This window comes from Fundulus heteroclitus, chromosome 5 (genome assembly GCF_011125445.2).
Source record: "Fundulus heteroclitus isolate FHET01 chromosome 5, MU-UCD_Fhet_4.1, whole genome shotgun sequence".
NCBI lineage: Eukaryota > Metazoa > Chordata > Actinopteri > Cyprinodontiformes > Fundulidae > Fundulus > Fundulus heteroclitus.
In genome coordinates, this window is record NC_046365.1 from 18123623 (window position 1) to 18144824 (window position 21202).

General features: G+C 36.9%; 1 protein-coding gene across 1 annotated transcript in view; it reads right to left on the bottom strand.

Annotated features, from left to right (window-relative positions):
• Positions 1–2944: 2944 nt before the first annotated feature.
• The window catches only part of tbck (TBC1 domain containing kinase), a 44266-nt gene continuing 26008 nt past the window's right edge, over positions 2945–21202 (bottom strand). Inside the window, exons 23-26 of the mRNA XM_036137050.1 lie at positions 17122–17294; positions 6086–6249; positions 4614–4773; positions 2945–3343 (exon numbers count right to left, since the gene is read on the bottom strand). Coding sequence (XP_035992943.1) covers positions 3233–3343; positions 4614–4773; positions 6086–6249; positions 17122–17294 — 608 coding nt within the window. The 3' untranslated portion in view covers positions 2945–3232. The remainder of the gene's footprint in view (positions 3344–4613; positions 4774–6085; positions 6250–17121; positions 17295–21202) is intronic.

The following is a 21202-nucleotide window of genomic DNA, read 5'->3' on the forward strand; positions in this document are numbered from 1 at the left end:
TAATCGCGTATTGCGCAATAGACAGGATCCTTTAGCGCAGCGCGACATACAGACAGTGTAATTGTAGAAAGATTTTCTTGGTGGCTGTTATAAACAGACAAACACATCATTTAACAGTGGCTTTTAAAGAGGAAAAAGTGGTGTGGAGCCATAAATCTAAAATATTTAAGTTATTTGTATGATGGTTTGCTTTTTATTTTTATCCTATTCAGTAAGAAGATTTGTTCGTGCCATTTTATTGTGAAGTTTAGTTTACTTTGAAAGGCTTGCTTCCTGTCGAGCCGTATATTGTATTAGAAAAAACTATGGATGGATTATCTAGCCACGGAGCAATACAGTTTTACCGTGTAAACTGTGGATGACTTGGAAAAGGAAAATTTAATTTTTTATGGATAAAGATTTTTTTTTGTTAAAAATTCCCAGTTTGCACATGTCCTTTACTTCCCGTGTCTAAGGAATGACACTGAAATTTGGATCTCTTGACATAACAAGTGCCTTTTTAAAATAAAGTATAATAATTAAAGGCTACCATTTTGTAGAATATTCTTGTATTTCACTTTTACTTGTCCCCATGTTCTAGTGGGTCCTGGGTCCTGTTTCTACTATCGATACATTTCCCCTTTTAAACAAACGCATGAACGCGCAGTTGTCTCAGATAACTTAATCCAGCCATACTAATCGTAAACAACAGGTGTGTTCGAAGAACCTAATTAGCCGGATCAGGATTAGCCGAATGAAATCATCTTGGATGCGTGATTTGATCTCGGATGTTTTAAGCAACGTACGAAGAACGGACCCCAGGGTTTTGAACCGGTTCAAGGAACGAAAACGAAAACCGGGAACTTTTTGTATTTTACAGGGAACAGAAACGAAACCGGAAACGTTATTGTTTTTTATGTTCTGGAACTGGAACACTTATTTAAAAATAATGGTAACCGGTTAATACCGGTTTTATTTCGTTCCTCAAAGTTTTCGTTGCCTAATTAACTAAAATATATATATATATATTTTCCTGCGCACGTTACCATGATGGCTGAGGTTCACTTCCTGTGTGACATCACATCACACATTCGCTGACTGAATGGAGAGAGTGGTGTCTCCACTAGAGCTACACATCTTAAATAAGAGGTAAATTACGATCCATCGTTAAGTAAAACACTAATTCCAAACACAATATCAATAGCTGGTTTAAGCTGGATGAGAAAGATGTGACATAATTCTATAGCATTGAACAGCTGACAGGAACGAAATTAACCATTCCGGGAACAGTATGTTTTTGTTCTAACCGGTTCGGGAAGGTCAATTTATTGGTGGAACTCATAACCGGAAACGTTGTAATTCCGTTTCTGTTCGTAACGAACCGATTGGGGGAAAAAAATCGGTTCAAAGCCCTGCACACAACATGCGGTCAAAGGAGCTCTCAATGGAGGTGAAACAGACCATCCTGAGGCCGAAAAAAATAACAAATCCATCAGAGAGATAGCAGAAATGTTTGGAGTGGCGAAATCAACAGTTTGGTTCATTATGAGGAAAAAAGGAGAGCACTGGTAGCTTGTGAACTCAAAGAGGCCTGGAACAGTGGTGGATGATCGCAGAATACTTTCCATGGTGAAGAAAAAGCCTTTACAACATCCATTCAAGTGAAGAACACTCTCCAGGAAGTAGGTGTATCACTATTTAAGTCTACCATAAAAATAAGACTTCATGAAAGTAAATACAAAGGATTCACCACAAGGTGCAAACCATTAATCAGCCTCAAAAACAGAAAGGCCAGAATTGACTTTGGCAAAAAAACACACCAGAAGAAGCCAGCCCAGTTCAGGCACAGCATTCTTTGGACAGATGAGACTAAGATCAACCTGTACCAGAATGATGGGAAGAAGAAAGTTTGGAGAAGAATTGGAACAGCTTATGATCCAAAGCTTACCACATCATCTGTAAAACATGGAGGCAGTGCGATGGCGTGGGGATGCATGGCTTCCAATGGCACTGGGTCACTTGTGTTTATTGATGATGTGACAAAAGACAGAAGCAGCCGGATGAATTATGACGTGTATAGGAAGATACTTTCTGCTCAGATTTAGCCATATGCAGAAACGTTGACTGGACGGCGCTTCACAGTACAGATAGACAATGATCCAAAACATACTGGAAAAGCAACCCAAGAGTTTTTTAAAGCAAAGAAGTGGAATATTCTGCAATGGCCGAGTCATTCACCAGATCTCAACCCAATCCAGAATGCATTTAATTTGCTCAAGACAAAGCTTAAGGCAGAAAGACCCACAAACAAACACCAATGTAAGACAGCTGCAGTAAAGGCCTGGCAAACAATCACAAAGGAGGAAACCCAGCGTTTGGTGATGTCCATGGGTTCCAGGCTTCAGGCAGTCATTGCCTGCAGATAATTCTCAACTAATTATTGAAAAGTAACATTTGTCTGTTTGTCTAATTACTTTCGATCCCTTGAAATGAGTGTTTGTATAAAAATAGCTACAATTGCTTCATGTTTAATCATATATTTATGTTCAACCCCTTGAATTAAACCTTAAAGTTTGCACTTGAATTAGTTGTTGTGTCATTTCACATCCAATGTGGTGGCATGCACAGCACAAATTATGAAGATTGTGTCACTGTCCAAATATTTCTGGGCCTAACTGTATGCTTGACTGCAGAAAACCCAAGATCACCTTGAGTTTTGTGTTTTGAGATAAAACAATTTAAAAAATCCCATACCCCAGGATTGTGTATTAACTTATTTTAACTATGACATGATTCAATTGGGACTGCAAAATATGTGACACTTACAGCATAATGAGACCTGTTTTTTTATGTGGCACCATGTTATTTCAAATCACAAAGTTGCACTCAGATTTCTGCCTTACAAGAAGCTATGTTGTCCAACAACTGACTGAAACTATCTAATAAGTAGCAGAATTTCAGCATCAATGTGAGTAATAATAGATGTATTTATTTTTTTTTTTAAGTTTTAGTTAATCAGTTAATTAACAACTTTATTGAATCACAAACATACATACTGGCCATACGTCAACTTTGGAATGAAAATAACACACAAACATTTACTACAAACAAAACATCAGACGGTTCATCAATAGTCCAGTAAATGACATTTAGTAACAATGTAAGACATAACTTTTGTTCACTAAAATTCTTTTCTTAATTTCATCTAGAAAGTCCTGATGTTTGTGTTGTTCAGTGAGGGTGGGTTATGGGTTCAGATCTGAGGGGAGGGGACAGTGAGGAGTCCTGTGGGCTTCAGCTTGCTGATCCCTCCGTCCAGAATACAAACTCGAGAAAAATTCACCTTCACCAGATGTGCAGCAAACTGGGAAGAAGGAAAATACAAGAAATTTTTTTTTTCAAACTTAAGAAACAGCACTCATTAACCCTATTAATGTACTTGAGAAGTAAAATATCTATTGACATGTAATTCAAAACCAATAACCACAAAGCACCTTGATGTTTATGTCCTAATTATTGAGGCAGATTCAGATAGATGTAAAATAAAAATAAGTTTTCTTGACAAAATAATACAATTTTGTTTCATATTTGTTTTTAATAGGTGATATTGTAATGCCCCTTTGTGGTTCAGGATCCTCATGTTTCCACATTTCTGTGGTCGTACTGCTCTCTCACACATTTTTTATTACAACAATTTTGCTAAAGGGACCTAATTATCATCTAACTATTGACAAGAATGAAGGATGGCATTAATTATACCTTTGTGTATTTTAATATGAATACAAGTGTATCCACAGTGTCATTAAATTCCAGAATCATGACACCAGTGCTGCCAACTTGCATTTCAATAGATTTTGAAAATATTTTCGTGAAGGTGTTTAAGGTTTTATAAATCTTCTCAATTAAATTGTCACATTTCACAAAAAACACTGATTTTAGAATGTGAGCCATATCTTCCAAATCAAATTAATTTACACCCCATTATTCTCAAAATATGGACCTGATTTATGTTTAAACCCGTTTGAGAACCTCCATTGGTCTAGATTTATTAACAGCATATCAAAATAGTTTTCTTGAACGTTGCATTATGTGGAATTTATCATACATTTGGAGAATATTTCATTAATATTTTATGCTTTTTTTGTGTTTTTTAAGTGAGACTAAGAATTTTGAAACCATTTTTAAAGAGGTCATCCTTTATACACTTAAACTACTTTATCTCTTGGCATAGCTTTTACAATCTTTATTTAAAAGAAGATATTTTACTGAGCAATCAAAGTAATTTCTTGAATTTATTCACACTTTTCAAGCTTCTGTAGCAGCTTTAATAACAAAAGACAATATCTAGTAACAGTGAGAAAGTTCACACAATTTTTAAAAATGCATAAATTTTTCCTACTTTTTCTGTCACTGTTTTGGTGTGCCTTATGTGCACCCTAAATTGCGCTGCATAAACAAAGTGCATTTAAAGCATATTTTTATGATGGACTATATGTCTTTCTTTTAAGTGAATTTTAAAAGCGAGGCCCTGGTGCCAATACATGAAGCATGGTCAGATTTTAGGATTCAGTTAGTAAATATTGCTTTAATCACTAGTGTTGTGTACTGATGTAAGCATGACTCAGCTTCCTCACCAAAGCTGCACTCTTTACAGCGTGGCTTACGATCACGATGACACGCCCTCTGTAGTTCTGGAGGACTCCTGTAGCAGGACACTGCACAAGTTCACCATCAGGACCGAACGCGCTGTTAAAGGGAATGTTGATGCTGCCAGAAATGTGTCCCCTACCAAAGCTGGAGGCAGTGGAGTTAAGGAGTACAGAGTTTGGCGAGTGTGCTAATTCCTCTGAAGCAAAGCCAATGACTGTGGTGAGCTTTATCGTTCACAGTATACAACACTTTGAATTTGATGAGAGCTGCAATGATCATTAACAACATTAAAAAATGCTCTCTTTAGAAAAGAATTAAATGAATAACAATTTCTCTTGAAGAAAATGCAAACACTACATGAGGGAAGATAGACCACTGAAAAGGTAGAAACAAAGCCAGAATCCCGTGGTTAAGCTCCTTGCTGTATGCTATGCTCTCTCTCAGACTGCAGTATTTGGTTGGGCAGCTTTGTGAAAGAATGTTGCAGAATTTGGATGCATAACTAAAACAGATCATCCCTCCTAAATTTCCCTCCACTTCCTTTTCCCAGACACAGAGCCATTTTAATCTTTGTGTTTTTTGTGCCTCTAAATCTCTACCACAAAATCTATGAGGCAAGCTAGAACAGCGGGGCATGAGATAACACTCTGGTATGAATCTCCTCTATAAATATCATGGATTTTAAGTCATATTTATGCCATTCATTGGTTGTGGGAACACATTTTAGTGAGCCATCCTCATGCTTTGACTAAGAGATGGTTTTTGACATGCTACAAGAAAAAAAGGAGATTGTAAGCTGTTATGGTAATATCTTATTATCAAAGCTATGGTGTCCACCACATGAGAAAATATTCAACCTCAAGAAAATACCACACAGAGGATGAATTTGGACAGCCTATTTTGGTGGAGAAAATGCTGATGCAGATGCTGGAGAAAATTTTCTTTGGCTTGTTGAAAAAGAAAAAGCAGATAAAGAGTAAAATGGATCAAACTATTTTTGTCTAAACAAATGAGACACAGAGAAATGCATTATCACACTGTATTGGTAACAGTTGCCCTGGTCACTAAACACAAAAATTATCAACATTATTCCCAGACCAGAATCCTGACATCCAGTGCGAATGGTAAGCACAATAAGACCCCGTTTTTTCATAAATTATAGTAGTGTGGCTGTGTTGGAGGCTTGAGATTCAGTTAATTGGTTCCACTGGCTGCTTTGTTAAAGAAATGCTTACAAATGTAGCAAAAGATGAGACACTCAGCACTGTTGTTACTGCACTGTGTTTGACCTTGGATCACCAAGACCTTCACCTGGCCACACCTTTGAATGTAAGAAAATTTACAAATGTATCAGCATCCATTTTCACATTGTAATATAACCACATTTAGGCTTATAAACAGCTGAGAAACATTGAGTGACAAGAAAGGTACGATATTTATTGAACGGTAAGGATACTCTTCCACATTGCGGATGTCGACAGCAACAATTTTCGGCTTGCCACTTTTATTTCTTTTGGGTGGTCCAGCAAGCGAGAGTTCACAGAGGTCGATTAAATCCTCGGCCGAGATTCTGGGAGACGCTTCAGCTTTCAGGTCACACAGTGCTAGGGGCTCTCGTGACTACAACAGGAGGTCAGAGGAAAAGGGATGAAGCAGGACAGAATATCTGAACGTCATTGCGATAAAAAGAGAATCATTTAGAGATGCAGTAAAACTGCCATCTTGTATATCATCATTGTACAACATAGCACAATCACACCTTAATGACTCCCGTGTTTATCTTTTCAGACCTTGAAATCAATATTCCTCATTCTCCAGTAAATATGGTAATTAAAAAGAAATATCAATTTATAATGCCCATGAGTTTAACTTTTGAAAAAAAAGTGGATCCTAACCATCAGATTGATTGGTGTAAGCATGCCCTCAGTCTGAAAGGATGTGCCCGAGCCCCGGAGGGGAGAATTTTGAAAAATAGAGTCTCCGTGATGTATTTTGGAAGCTTTCAAGACAGGTGATTATTTAAACAATAGAGTCAGAGTGCATGTTTCAAATTGAATAAAAAGGCAAAAAATGTGAATGATCAATTCTTCAAAAACAACTTTTGTTTTTTATTATTATTCTTAAAACATACTTTTTTCACATGATGTTATCATCATGTTTTAACAAGGTAAGGTAATCTCCATTTGCATAAAATTTGTTTAATTTGAATTACTAGCACCACATAAAACAGATCAGATTAGGTGAGGTCTATTCATCTTATTATTATTATTATTATTATTCACAGTTCTGTTCTAAAAACGATCATAACATTTCTTCACGAACAAAGTCGAATTTTTATGATAAAAATACAGGGTTGGATTTTGAAATTGAATTTACATGTTGAATTTATTTCAGTCATATTGCTCTTTCGATATTTCTTATCTCAGTTTAATTTCACTTGCACTCATCACACACAATATCGTATCATCGACGAGGATTCTAGAGACAAACACAAAATGCATCCCATGAAAAACTTTGATAATTTGCTGCTGTAATATTATATTTTATTATATGTAATATTGTAGATTTTTCAGAATAAAAAGCTAACAGATGTGCCTAATCAAAAAATATCAGAAATACAATTATAGAGCATTCAGTATTGTAAGAAAGCCCACGCTGTTTCTGGATAAATACATTATTGTATGAGTTAAGTTCTATTCCGTTTTATGCCTCTTTCCTTGTAAGTTTGAAATGTCCCATGCTCCTGAATGCACCATAGCTTTCTGACGCTCGTGAATGCATCACACTGGTCTATGAACGCGGTGCTGTGCACGTTTGATCTTCTGCTTAAGACAAAGCTTTGCGGTTTCAAAACTCATGTCGGCTCTCACGGTTTTATTGCACTTTTCGGCATAACACCGGTCTGTGTTTTGATCGGAAAAGTAGCATCTCGGTTGGAACAAGGAACCCAATCACTCGTTAATGTTGCTCTCAGTGGAGACAGATGCTAAGGTGATTTTTGGGAAAAGTAGGCGGTGGCAGGAGCTGCTATAGACGGCGATTTGCCGCCGATGACCGGCTACTTTTGACTGCCCTGTATATATATATATATATATATATATATATATATATATATATATATATATATATATATATATATATATATATATATATATATATATATATATATATATATAGTCTGAAAGGGTTAAATGATTCCCCTCTGTAATGCTGACAGATGAGCAGTAGCAGTGGCCGGAACATGATCCTAGGGTGGGTTTGCTCGTGAGCTGCAAAATGGATTCAATACAGCAGGTAGCCAGAGGCATAGCTGCAGGACACGGGGCTCTGCTCTGCAGTGCTGTCCAAACAATCTTAAAATCCTTACCCTCTGGAATGTAATGTTAAAAAAAAATACTTGTTTGCTGAGGGTGGGGGAAAAAAACAAAAGCTGACAGCTTTATCAGTCGTGCATCAGAAGAAAAAAAACACGTTTTATGTAAGACAAAGGAGGGTTGGGTCCAATTATGGCCAACTGCATCTCTCACAGGTTAAATATAATTTCTAATGTGTTCTATTTTAGCCTCTAAACTACTTTTCTCAACATATACATCTCCCTAAACTTAACAATTCCAGATGTGTTATTAAACATAGACATGTTTAAACAGCATTATTTACACTTTATCCTTCCAGTCAACAGCTCTGCAACTTTATCCAGGTTTTCTTCAGCCAATGAGAAATAACAGCAGATCAGCAATTAACACAATCATGTGGTCTTGGGGCGAATTTGAGCTACATTTGAGCAATTAAATGACTACTGATAACTTTGAAATGATGGTGATTAAAACAACTAGCTGACTGACCTCGCCTTTATTGGGGCGAAGGCTCGCTTAGTATGGCTGTATCAGGCAAATTTCCACTAGATTTTTTTCCTTTAATTTTTTAAGAAAGTACACAGACAACATAAAATATTATGAGAAAAAGATACTTGATTATTATGGTAACTTGTGTACATAGAATGGAAGGAATTGAATCCAACAAATTGGACTCCCAGAACAGCAGTTTCACAGTGCATTGCTAATGTAAACTAGTCCATGCATTTGTTACTTCAAGACTGGACTATTGTGATGCCTTACTATCAGGAATGTATCCACAATACAATACAGTGCAAAGCCTTCAGCTGATCCAAAATGCTGCAGCAAGAGTTCTGATGAAAATTAAATTATGTTTCTCGTACATTGGCTTCACTCAATTGGCTTTCTGTTAAATCAAGGATACAATTTAAAATTCTCCTTCTAACATATAAAGCCCTAAATAATCAAGCTCCATCATATATCAGAGCTTTGATTACCCCGTATGTTCCTAACAGAGCACTTCGCTCTCAGACTGCAGGTCTGCTGGTGGTTCCTAGAGTCTCTAAAAGTAGAATGGGAGGCAGATCCTTTAGCTATCAGGCTCCTCTCCTGTGGAACCAACTCCCAGTTTTGATCCGTGAGGCAGACACCCTGTCTACTTTTAAGACTAGGCTTAAAACTTTCCTTTTTCACAAATTCTATAGTTACAGTGTCTTAGGTTATCCTAAGCTATCTCTGTAGTTATGCTGTAGTTACCAGACTTTTGGTTTTATAATAAAAAAATGTTCTTGTTGTTAAGCTCAAGACAGAAGTCATCCATTTTAAGAAGGTCTAAGAGGCTAGACTTTCCTTGTAGTAATTTGAGGGACACTAGTGAGAATGGCTGCATGGCTTCCAACTGTCTAGTTCAGTGGTGCATCGCATATATGACAACACTTGTTCAGACATGAACAGGTGAACTGAATCGACAGTTGTGCTTAAAACATTTCTGAGGAATCCCGAATTTCTAACGAAACATTTTTGTAAATCCCCACCCAGTCCCGCCCCTATGTCTTAAAATGTTTCACAAGACACTGGTTAACATTATCCGTATACTGTGGATATGTTTGTACAACAGTGCATTTCTTGGGAAAGAACATTATATCTCACAAAAATACCAGCCACAATATTTGTTATTTTGACATCCAAATGTCACAATTCAAGTTGTGTATGATACTGACCCAAAATGGCTGCCATCTTCTGTTCTTTCCATTGACATCTCTTTCAACAAATTATGCCCACCTATGGTCTGTACAGACTCAATCACACAGGTTGGTATTTTAAATCATATTTGAGATTTTAGTAGAGTAAATGCCTGAACATACTCCAGAATACTCATTTTTTGTGCTACTATTGTTTAATTTGTATTTGTAAGTAGTTCATGCTTGTATCTATAGCATCATTTGACTTATAAGACCACGCCTTTCACCATCCATGTACAATTACATGAATTAAACAAAAAAGGAAATCAAAACATGGAAGAAGAATGTAAAATGCCTGTGGGTTCCACGTTCTTTAACTAAAAATTAGTTACATTAGTAATATGTTTGACTGCTCAGGTTAAACATTCAGAGTTTTACATTTACAGAGAGATCAGGGTTTCACATGTGCTGCAAATGGTTCTAGATATTTTTGGGAGGAGATGTTAAGGATTATATTTCACTGCAATATTCAATTTTCATGTAACTTTTTTCCAGAGGTGAGTAGTAACTTCACCTTTACTCAAATTTTGACAAAAATGTACTATTAGGAGTACTGGTAGTGTTACTGTGCTGTACTTTTGAATTTTACCTGAGAGAAATCATATTTCTCCAATTTTAGCTTCCCTTCATTGGCTTCCTGTTAAATCAAGAATGTAATTTTAAATTATCCTTCTAACGTATAAAGCCCTTAATAATCAAGCTCCATCATATATCAGAGCTCTGATTACCCTGTATGTTCCTAACAGATCACTTCGCTCTCAGACTGCAGGTCTGCTGGTGGATCCTAGAGTCTCTAAAAGAAGAATGGGAGGCAGATCCTTTAGCTATCAGGCTCCTCTCCTGTGGAACCAACTCCCAGTTTTGGACCGTGAGGCAGACACCCCGTCTACTTTTAAGACTAATCTTAAAACCTTCCTTTTTGACAAATCCTATAGTTCCAGTGTCTTAGGTTACCCTGAGCTACCTCTATAGATAACCTAATGACCACTTTCCCTTCTGCCATACTACTTCTGCTCCTTTTGCATTTACGGTTATTTCAACTTTTAACTCCATGTTCTCCCTGTGTTTTTTCTTTCCATGAGGGCTACATCTGGAGGGTTGTCTGTTTGGCTTTGACACTGTCCTGGAGGGGGGCACTGCTGGCAACACATTTATGTTCTCCTGTAGATGATATAGTTGGAAATGTATTTCAGTCATTAACCCTGTTTCCCTCCTAGATGCAGTTATTGCCTGACGTTTTACTGCAACTGTCTGTGCTCTTTTTATCCTCTAGATGTGAGAATTGGCTCAGAGCGTATATGCTTAACTGTTTCTTACCTAAATAAAGCCATATTTGAAACTAGTCTTGCCATTCTCTCACATGTATTCCTGGATTGGCACTTCTGTGTTCTTTCTGTGTCTCTGTTCTGTCTTCTCTAACCCCCAGTAGATTGTGGCAGATGGCTGTTCACACTGAGCCTGGTTGTGCTGGAGGTTTATTCCTTTTAAAGAGGAGTTTTCTGCTTTGCTATCTCTACATGCATGTCTGATATGAGGGATTGCTGCAAAGCTAACAGCACAGTGGGAGCGACTGTCCACTTTCAAAACCTGCTCATGTAGGACTAGGAAACTGGTGTAGGGAAAGATAGGTGGTGCTGAATTCAGGGATATGCTTGAGCAAAACCCGTGCCCGTCTGCCTGTGATGTGAGGTTCACCCTCCAGCAGGACAATGACCTGAAGTATGCAGCTAAAGCAACACTAGAGTAGTTTATGGGGAAACATTTAAATATGTTGGAATGGCCCAGTCAATCCAGTTAAGCTGATGTGTATATCGCCAATTCACAACACATGTCATCTCAAGGCACTTTACAAAGTTAAGTCAAATGATCTATACAGAGGACTTAAAAAGTTTTCTAAGGAAACCCAGCAGATGGCATTGAGTCTTTGACTTGCAGCATTCCCTCCTCCCTGTTGCTGACAATCATCCCCACACCCTGATGTTGCCACCACCATGTTTTACTGTGGGGATGGTGTTCTTGGGGGTGATGGGATGTGTTGTGTTTGCCCCAGACATAGGGCCTGATTTTCCAAAGGTTCGTACGTATTAAAACAGGTACAAAGTGATTAGTTTGTACAAAGCTGATCGTCAAACCAGGGGCAAAGCAATTTGCATTTCTAAAATGAGCAGAACAGTGAGAATAAACTGGTTTGCATAAGTGCCTTCATTAATATGTAGATCACACGCTAATAACCAAACAGCACACGTTTATGGGAAGGGATCTTCGTAATACCTGCAAACGATTTTCCAAAGCTGAAACTGAGAATTGGTGAAGTATATTTAGTACCTCTGAGAGTCAGGTGCCCCCCCCCCCCCCCCCCCGCAGACAATGGAATATGTTCCCTTCATCTTTACGCTGTCTTGTCTTGACTCTGTTCATTCTTTTAAGAAGCAGATGAAGACCAACTTGTTCCAACTGGCTTTTAACTAGTTTTATGCTATGATGTTGCATGTTTTATGTTTTTATTTTATTTTTTGTGTTATTCTTATTGTGAAGCACTTCCTGATTTTTATCATGTGAAAGCTGCTATATAAATAAAGTTTACTTACTTACACAGGTGGACTTAATTTCATCGTTGAACTTTTGAAGGTAATTGATTGTACCAGAACTTTTTAGAGCCTTCAAAAGAAAGAGGGGGGATACCGATGCACATGCCAGTATGGATTTTTTTTTTTTTAATATTTTTCACATTTCATTTTACTAACTTAAGACTATTTTGTTCAGATCCATCATCTAAAAAGTTTGGAATGTAACAGAAGAGGTAAAAAGCCGAGGGGCTGAATACCTTTGCAAGGCACCGTATTTGTGTGAATACATAATGGGTTGGCACATACCAATGCTACATTGTGTAAATGCATAGGTCTTGAATTTACTTACCTTGAATTTATAGGCATTGTGAATTTTCAGAAATTCACAATGCCTATAAAAGAAAAACAAATACTGCTTAAAAACATGTTTTCATTCTTGTTATGGAACAACACAGGTTACATTTTTGATCCGTAAATGATTTAATACAGCATAATGGCATTGGGATTACTGAGTAGGCGATGTGTCCTGTCATTGAGGATACCATCAATGAAAGCCAAAGGGGAGGCTATTTAGATTCTCCACATGAACAGAACACAGTGTTCTCTCTCCACGAACAGCAAGAACTAAATTATATCAGCATGTTCTTGCAGCCCTGGTTTGGGAGTTCTTGCAGCTTGTTTTAGCACAGTCTTGGAAGAACTTTTTATCTTGTGTGATTTCTGACAAATATTGCGCGGTTGGTAAAAAAAATAAATTTGAAGTAATCATGGGTACTACACTAACAAATGATGCCATGGGAGAAAATAAACACTCAATTAAAAAAACTTTTTTAACCAGAGTATAATATCTAGTCAGTTAAACTTCTGGAATTGATCTGGTCATCCAGCATGACTTTTCCACTAGTCAAGTTCTATTGCGTTTTCAAAAGTATTCCTTTAATTTTCTTCCTTGCTCTTAAATTCTCAGAAGTCAGTGGTATTATAACAAAGTGGAACCAATTGGGAATGACAGCAACTCAGCCCCAGAGTGGTTGGCCATGTAACGTGATGGAGCGGGGCCAGCGGATGCTGAGGTGCGCAGAAGTTGCCAACTTTACTTTCTGTTGAATCAATCGCTACAGACCTCCAAACTTCATGTGGCCTTTAGATTATCTCAAACTGGTCTACACAGAGTTTTGACTTCAACCCGACAGAACACCTTTGGGAGGAATTAGCCCGAAGACTCTCAACAACAGTGTATCATCTCACAAATGTGTTTTTGGAAGAATTTCCATAAAAACACTCCAGAACATCATTAACAGCCTTCACAGAACAGGTTAAACTATTATAGCTACAGAAGAGGACTGACATCATTTCAAGTCTAAGGATTAGAAATGGGACCTCACTTAAGTGTATATGCGAGTCAAGGCAGGAAATGGAATGCTTTTGGCAATAATGTATATGATGAATATTGTAAATTTGAAAGGAGCAAATCTGTATTAAATTTAAACATTTACGCCCAATTCCTGTCTTATAAATTCAATAAAGTTGTGTACTGTAATATTTTTCCAGCCAAGTCATTTAAATCATTCCAAGTGCAAAATGAACATGTGATTAACACCAGTGACTGAGTGGATCTTCTGACTAGCACTGTACTGCAAGAAAAGAAAGAAAGTAAATGATTGGTTGCTTAAACATACACATAGACTTAAATATGTATTTGGGGCGCAACCTCCTCCGTTTATGGACAGAAATAGAGAAAAATGTGCAGCTTGTCAGGGTTCTGGGCTGATGAGGCACTGCACGGTTATTTAAATGTCAGCGTGAGCAGTCTGAGACAGCCAAGCATGGCTTACAGGAACTTTGGCATTTCACTAGCCAGACAGTGATGAGTCTAAACCAGAGCAGCAGAAACGCAGACACAGATCTCCTGTAGGAGTTGCTGTCTGTGTGTGAATCTCGAATATGGCTCAAGGTTCACAGAAAGAAAACTGTTTACAAATGAAAATGTTTCTGTGTTCGGGTACAGCTTGAAGATAGGCATAATTTCCAATTTAACGTGTTTTACACTGTACAACTGTAGCTGTAACAAAATGCTCAGATGTTGAACAAAATAACTGGGTAGTGTACAAGTGTATGGTAATTACAATAACAAAAAGGTAGATATTAGCTGCTCGCACTCTGGCCACACAATATGGAGGAAAAGAACTAAGAGGGAGATTTAAAAATATTATAAATTTCCCATCCTGTTCATCTTATCTGGCCACACATCAGGGCTTAGTATAAAATATTTTTAAACATATTTCCACTTTGGCAAAGAAAAAAGAACTTAAGTTCAGACAAAATGTAATATTGCTTGATAGCAGCACACCTAACAAGGTTTTCAAGAAAGAGCGATCCTGCTGTAATTATTTGAAGGTTTTCCACAAGGTTTATTAGAGATTATGGGAATTTATGAGCACTCTTCCAGGCGTGCATTTGTAAGGTCAGACACTGATGTTGGATGGGAGAGCCTGGTTTAGGGTCTCTGTTCTAATTCATCTCAAATTAGGGAAACATTTTACCCTCTAAAACATTTTTATGCTACATTAAATGACAAGTGTCACCAAATATACAATGTATATTACATTCATTGCAGTCCATGCAGTTCTTTGTGAAATAAAGACTAGAACTAAGGGACTGAGCTCAACTCCTGGGGAAAAAAAAAGAAAACCAGCCAAAAACAATATAACTCCCTCTGCATCAATCTTTTAACTTCACGCAACGCAGTCAGTCACGTGCCACTCTACTGACGTGGGCCAAACCCTGACTCGATATAATTTTCAGACAGAGAGACGCAATTTGTATCTCTAGAGAACACGTATCCTTTGCTCTAGAGTCCAGTGGAGGTATGCTTTACAGCACTTCTTCTGAAAGTTTGTATGGTACATGGTGAGGTAATGGTTGGACATTGCCTCTCAGCCATGGGAAGTCATTCCCTGACGCTCTCTACATAAGGTTTCTGGGATAATCTGAAGGCCACATGATATTTGGAGGTTTATGATTATGGACTGTAGAAAGTTGGAACCCTCTTACAAACTACACATCTTAGCATCTGCTGACCACACTCTGATTTAGTTTACCAATTTGTGGCTAAGTTGCTGTCATTCCCAATCACTTCTCCTTTGTTAGAATATCACTAACCAATGACTAATTATTTACGAAGTTTGCATCCTTTCATGGTACAATGCTGGAATTCACTGAGTTCCTCAGACCGACCAATTCTTTCTTAAGTGTTTGATGAAACTGTCTGCATGTTTAGGTGCCTGATTTCATTCACCTGCAGCCATAGAAGCAATTGGAGCAATTGAAGACCTGAATAAAATTTTGGGTGAATGGGTGAGTGAATACTTTAGGTAATATTATCCACTTTTAAGCTACCAAAGTCTTAAATAACTGAGAATAAAGCCTTTATATGTTACTCTTTAAGATAGCTTTACAATGAAAAGTAGTACATATATGACTAAACATTCTGTTAATTATCAGACACACTGTGTTTGTAAATGATTGTGAAAGCTTTAAAGAAACAATCTTTGCAGAGGCAACTTTTGGAAAATAAAACATACAAGTCAAGATAACATCTGCTGTTAAAGCTCGATTAAAGTGAGAAGTACATATTAATTTACATGGCACTGAGGTTCATCTACATTTTGGAAATGTACCTGTCAGGGGCTCAAATGAAACAGATTTTCAGCTAGATAAAAAAGCCTACAGCTGTAAGAGAGACAAGTAGCTCAGTTGGAGATGATACAATTTTAATGAGCTTATTATAAAACTGTCAGCAGCTATTACATCTCTAATGTACGAGTCTATATGGGTGGCACTGGAGGAGAAATGGAAAATAAATCTGCAGTATAATGCTGATAATAATTTTCAATAGAATGGAAATGAGTAGGTAATCATATTGTAAATCACTAACCCTTGGACATATTAACTTTTAGTTAGTTTAGCATTGCTTATAATATTGATCCCAGGATCTATGGTTATGTCTTTGTTTGATGTGATTAAATGTAGAAAACATCCAACTACTGTCAGAATTAGGCATGGGTCTGATACTAGTATAAAGGTACACCACAGTTTTAAAAAGCTATGGTTTCAAAAACATAAAGATTTCCCACCTTACCCTTTCAAATGGTTTTAAAGAGAATATTGTGGTTTTAATAAATTAGGTAGCATGAAGAGTCTTCTGTGGATTGGACAGGTGTCAAATTCTGATGTTGATTTGGGGACAGAATTTCTAGAGAGAAAAGATCAATGAGTAGCTCATGAAACTGTTAAATTTCATTAAAGTACTGGTCAGCGGCATGTTATAATCAGTAGGGTGTGGATGAAACAAGTGTATTTTATGGACTCTTATTATTATTATTTTAATTTTGTATTATTATTATTATTATTATAACAATAATAATGATAATAATACTATTATATTATTATTTATATTATTATTATTAGTATTATTGTTATTATTATTATATTATTATAATTATTATACTACTACTACTACTACTACTACTACTACTACTACTACTACTACTACTACTACAGCATTTAGTGATGATTTTGATGGTCCCACCCAAATGATTCACTGAGAAAAGTTTTTTTGTTTGTTCTTACAGATATTGAAATTAATCATTAACCAAAGGATTTCGGCGTACTAAAAAAACCTAAATCTTAAATGTAGGTTCTCTAACAAACAAAGTTTCAGCAAATTCTGCATAATATTTTGTTGTTTTAACAGCCCAGTAGCCAAAAGCAGAGCTTCAAGTTGAATCTGACTCTTCAGGGAGATATAGTGTAGAACTAAATATATAGGTATCTTTATGTGAGACTCACCAGGTCCGTCTTGGACATGTCTTGGTATTCGGATGAGAAATACGTTGCGGTTCTCCCAAATATGCCTTCCCCACCAGCTTTCATTGGCTGAGCATACTGTCGGTAGGTAGCGCTCTTTGGAGTCCAGCAGAAGAGGTTGATAGATTCACGAACACAGCGCTCAATGTCAATTTCTGTACAAAAAAAATTGCAAAAAGAAAATATAAATACTGCCTGCCATGTAAAAAGCTTCTCTCAACCTTTCAGCAAAGTTCATAATAACATCCTCGTTTTCCACTTTTTGCATTAGACACTCAAAATGAAACATCAGGATTGCAAAACCTATCCTACGGCACCCATGTACAGCTTTTTGAAAGGAAACAAGAACCTTTACATGAAACAGGGCCTAAATTTAACTGCTTTTTGACAATATGAATGATTTCAAAAAGAAAAAATGGATTCTGTCCCTTGAGCCTGAAAGTGCGCAGGTTTCCAATGCAGTTTTAATTTAAAAATTCACAAACTTTCCAGAGTTCTCACTCCTTTATGTTAATTTAAAAATTTGAAAAAGTCTATATGGTACAAGAAGCAAGCAACGAAGGAAGGAAGGACAAAATCACTAAAGAAAAACAGGAATGAAGGATGGACGAACAAACTGCATAGGAACTTTGAGTGTGGGAGGTGTCATTAAATTGCAGCAGGATAGAGCTTGACCTTGGCATTTTGCTTTCATTAGTAGCCCCAAGTACTCATTTGCACTGCCAGTGGCTCTTTAAGGTAATAACTGCATTATTTAACCTGCCATTTCTCCCTTGAGTTTAATATTATAAGTTCTAAATACACTTTCATTGCAATGTCATTATTTTTTTTATTCAACGCAGCCTGCTTTTCGTTGTGAAAACAGAGAGGATTAGGGATCTGGGACTTGCTGGATTAGTCAAGGATTTGGTTAAATTAGGAATACTTTCCCTTGCAATCCTTCCCAAAGGAAGCCTCTTTCATCCCGTCTACTTTCTCATGGCCAGTAAGCAAGTCTGGCTAATGAGCTCTTCTTGGTGCAACCAGCACCTGGGCCAGGCTCAAGAGAAGTTATATAGATTTATCATTCCCTCCCTCCGCTCCATCAGTGTCAAGGTTAGGAGGTTGTCAGCTCACTGGGGATATGACCTGACACACTCAGTTACAAGGTCCATTTCAGTGAAAAACACACTGGGAGTCTGATATTCCTCAACGACAGGCGAGCAGCAGTTCAACGAAACACATTTTCCCTCCCTTGGGCCAGCAATGCTGCATGCAATCACTCCTTCTGCTAAGAGGAGGCAGAAATGAGGAAGAGGAGATTGATTGCTTTAACAATAACTGGGCGGGGGGCTCAGCTGGGCATTCTAATACAGCCAATCTGCTTAACAAACAATTTGTCAGAGTAAAATATTGCAGCAAATGACATATATACTAACAAATAGAAATTTGAGCTGGGGCGTGTTACAATACACTCTAGAATTGCTGGATTACTTTACCAACAGGGACAATTGAAAAAAGTGGGAAAACATTTTTTTGTTTTGTTTTAAAGATTCTTGATTAAAAACACAGGATACAGATTTTTTGTTTTACTAATATAATAAATGTTTCCCCTTATCACAGAGTTTACTTTATAGCATTTTTAATGATTTTTAAATATTCAGTCTATTTATGACTAGTATATATACTGCAGTTTGTCCAATTCTAAAGTGGTCCTAATGTCAAAAATAATTTAAAATGTTCAATTCTTTGTGTCTTCACAAATAAAATGGCTCATAAATTGAGAACAAAATCAGTTTTTCACAAAATTATCCATTTCTGGTTTTCTCAGACACATTATTTTAGATTTTGTATTAAAGAAGATCAAATAATATAAACTCATTAAAAATGTAAAAAAGCCATTAGTTTACTGCTGGATGCTGCAAGGTAGATATGAGTGTGGTCATATAAGAAACTCCAAAATGACTGAGGCTCCTTTTACAATTTAACTTAATTATGATGTATAAACAAAATCCTTCTACTCACTTGTTCTGATGTTCTAGTCTATCTACATTTCCAAACTCTCCTGTGAATAATAAGCTTGATATCAATACAATTAGATTCCATGTTATAATGCTCAAATATAACAACAAACCTGTTTTGCAGCTCTGAAAAAGATATGATACATTTTACACTAGCCTGACATCACCTTGAACTGCATTGACATTGTTTTCACAAGTGACCTCTGCAACGCATGGCTGATTTCTTAAAGATAAATATCTGTAACTGTAGATCATCAGCTCTCTGCTTTTTTGCGCCTCACTGAGCCAAACGTTAATGTCACATGAAAGCGAATGCTTTTGCATCATAAGGGCTCATGTCAGCCAGAGAGCCACTGCTGTCCACTGGGAATCAGTGAAGTGGATAAACACGAACAATCTCTATAGGGCACACTGAGCTACATGCAACGAATATCAGAAAGTCAGAATAGTTGCCATAAATTGTCAACTTGAGATGTCCTGCTTGCTTAGAAGTGAAATGTGGAAGCACTATTTACCTGTTTTAATGGATGACGTTTGTTAAAAGTCAAGCATGTAATTTCAAAACTGAAATGTGTGGCAGAAATACTCAACACAAATTCCTAAACCTTATTGGTCCTTATGTATTGTATGATCATAGGCCATTTGGATAATCAAACATATTCCTCACAGTCTTTTTTTAATCTGGATGTCTTCTCTTGATTGGAATATTTAACTACCGAATAGGGTGCTCTGCGTAACGGACTTGTCATTAAGAGTGAACGTCACTGACTTCATTTGCTGCTTCATTTGTCATGAACAGGAGGCTTAAGTGTATGAGTGCTGATGTAAAGAATCCTCTAGGAGTCTGAACTCTGAAATATTGTGCTAATCGGCTGGATCCGACAGCTGCATATGGGAATAGGAATGGAGTGTGGGGGTCTCGAGGTCTCTCTCTCTCTCTCTCATATATATATATATATATATATATATATATATATATATATATATATATATATATATATATATATATATATATATATATAAATAAACACTATGTAAGACCATGTTCTTTGAGAAACTCTTCCAATAAATTTTTCAACACCCATTTTTAATTATTCAACGGATCACTTTACATTTGAAGGCGGTTTTTAATTCTTCTTCAAAAGCTTAGTAATGTTAATATTGATTTAGCTTAATGTTGAACCAACGTAACATGGCTTTAGATTATTTACAATCAATAAGACTTTAATGCTGAACATTGAATTGTTTGTCAAAGGCAGAAGAAAGCTCTTTTGCTTTTTGCATATTAAGACAGCAAGAGTCAAACAATCTCAAAGTACTTCCACAGCACAAACATTAAGCCTTTCATTTTAGGAAATTTTTACCCAGCTCAAGAAATCTTGTATTTATCAATCATGTCCTATGCCAGGTACCTGGTTGGACCAGGGCCTGATCTAAAAGTTCTAGGACACCGGCCCTCAAGGACCAGAATTGAAGACCCCTATCCTATATCTTGCTCCGTTTGTTTTCTATGTGAACTCCTTGCATGAATATTTCCAAAGGTAAACAATCAGTTTGATTAGATTAATTTCATGAATTATTCGAGGCCCGGCCAAAACCTATCAATGGACAGCCACCTAAGTTTAACATCTAAAATCAACAAATTTCCTGATGGTTTAGCTTTAAGCTGCAATTTTAAATAAGTTTAAAAAAAATCAGCTTGAACTTCAACATATACTACAACATAGTCCTTCATAGAAAGATAAGAACGAGTCTGTTCACAAGCATATGCCGTTATTTCTCCTTCCATCTGTGCCACACAGAGAGCAAGAAACAAAAATCTATTTGACCTGTTTTATAACCCTGAACTAACAGCAGGCTGTATTTTTCTGCTTCCACACGAGTTTCCTGTAGTTGTGAATGTGATGCCTGTGTAGGCGGCTTGGTTAAAAATGAATGAGCCTCAGCTCTACGAGGACATCAATTTCTCATGCCTAATGGCAGAAATGAGCAGGTGCAGGCAACAAATCACAGGATATGAACCATAATTCACTATCCGCACATGTGTTGATCCGCGTGCACGC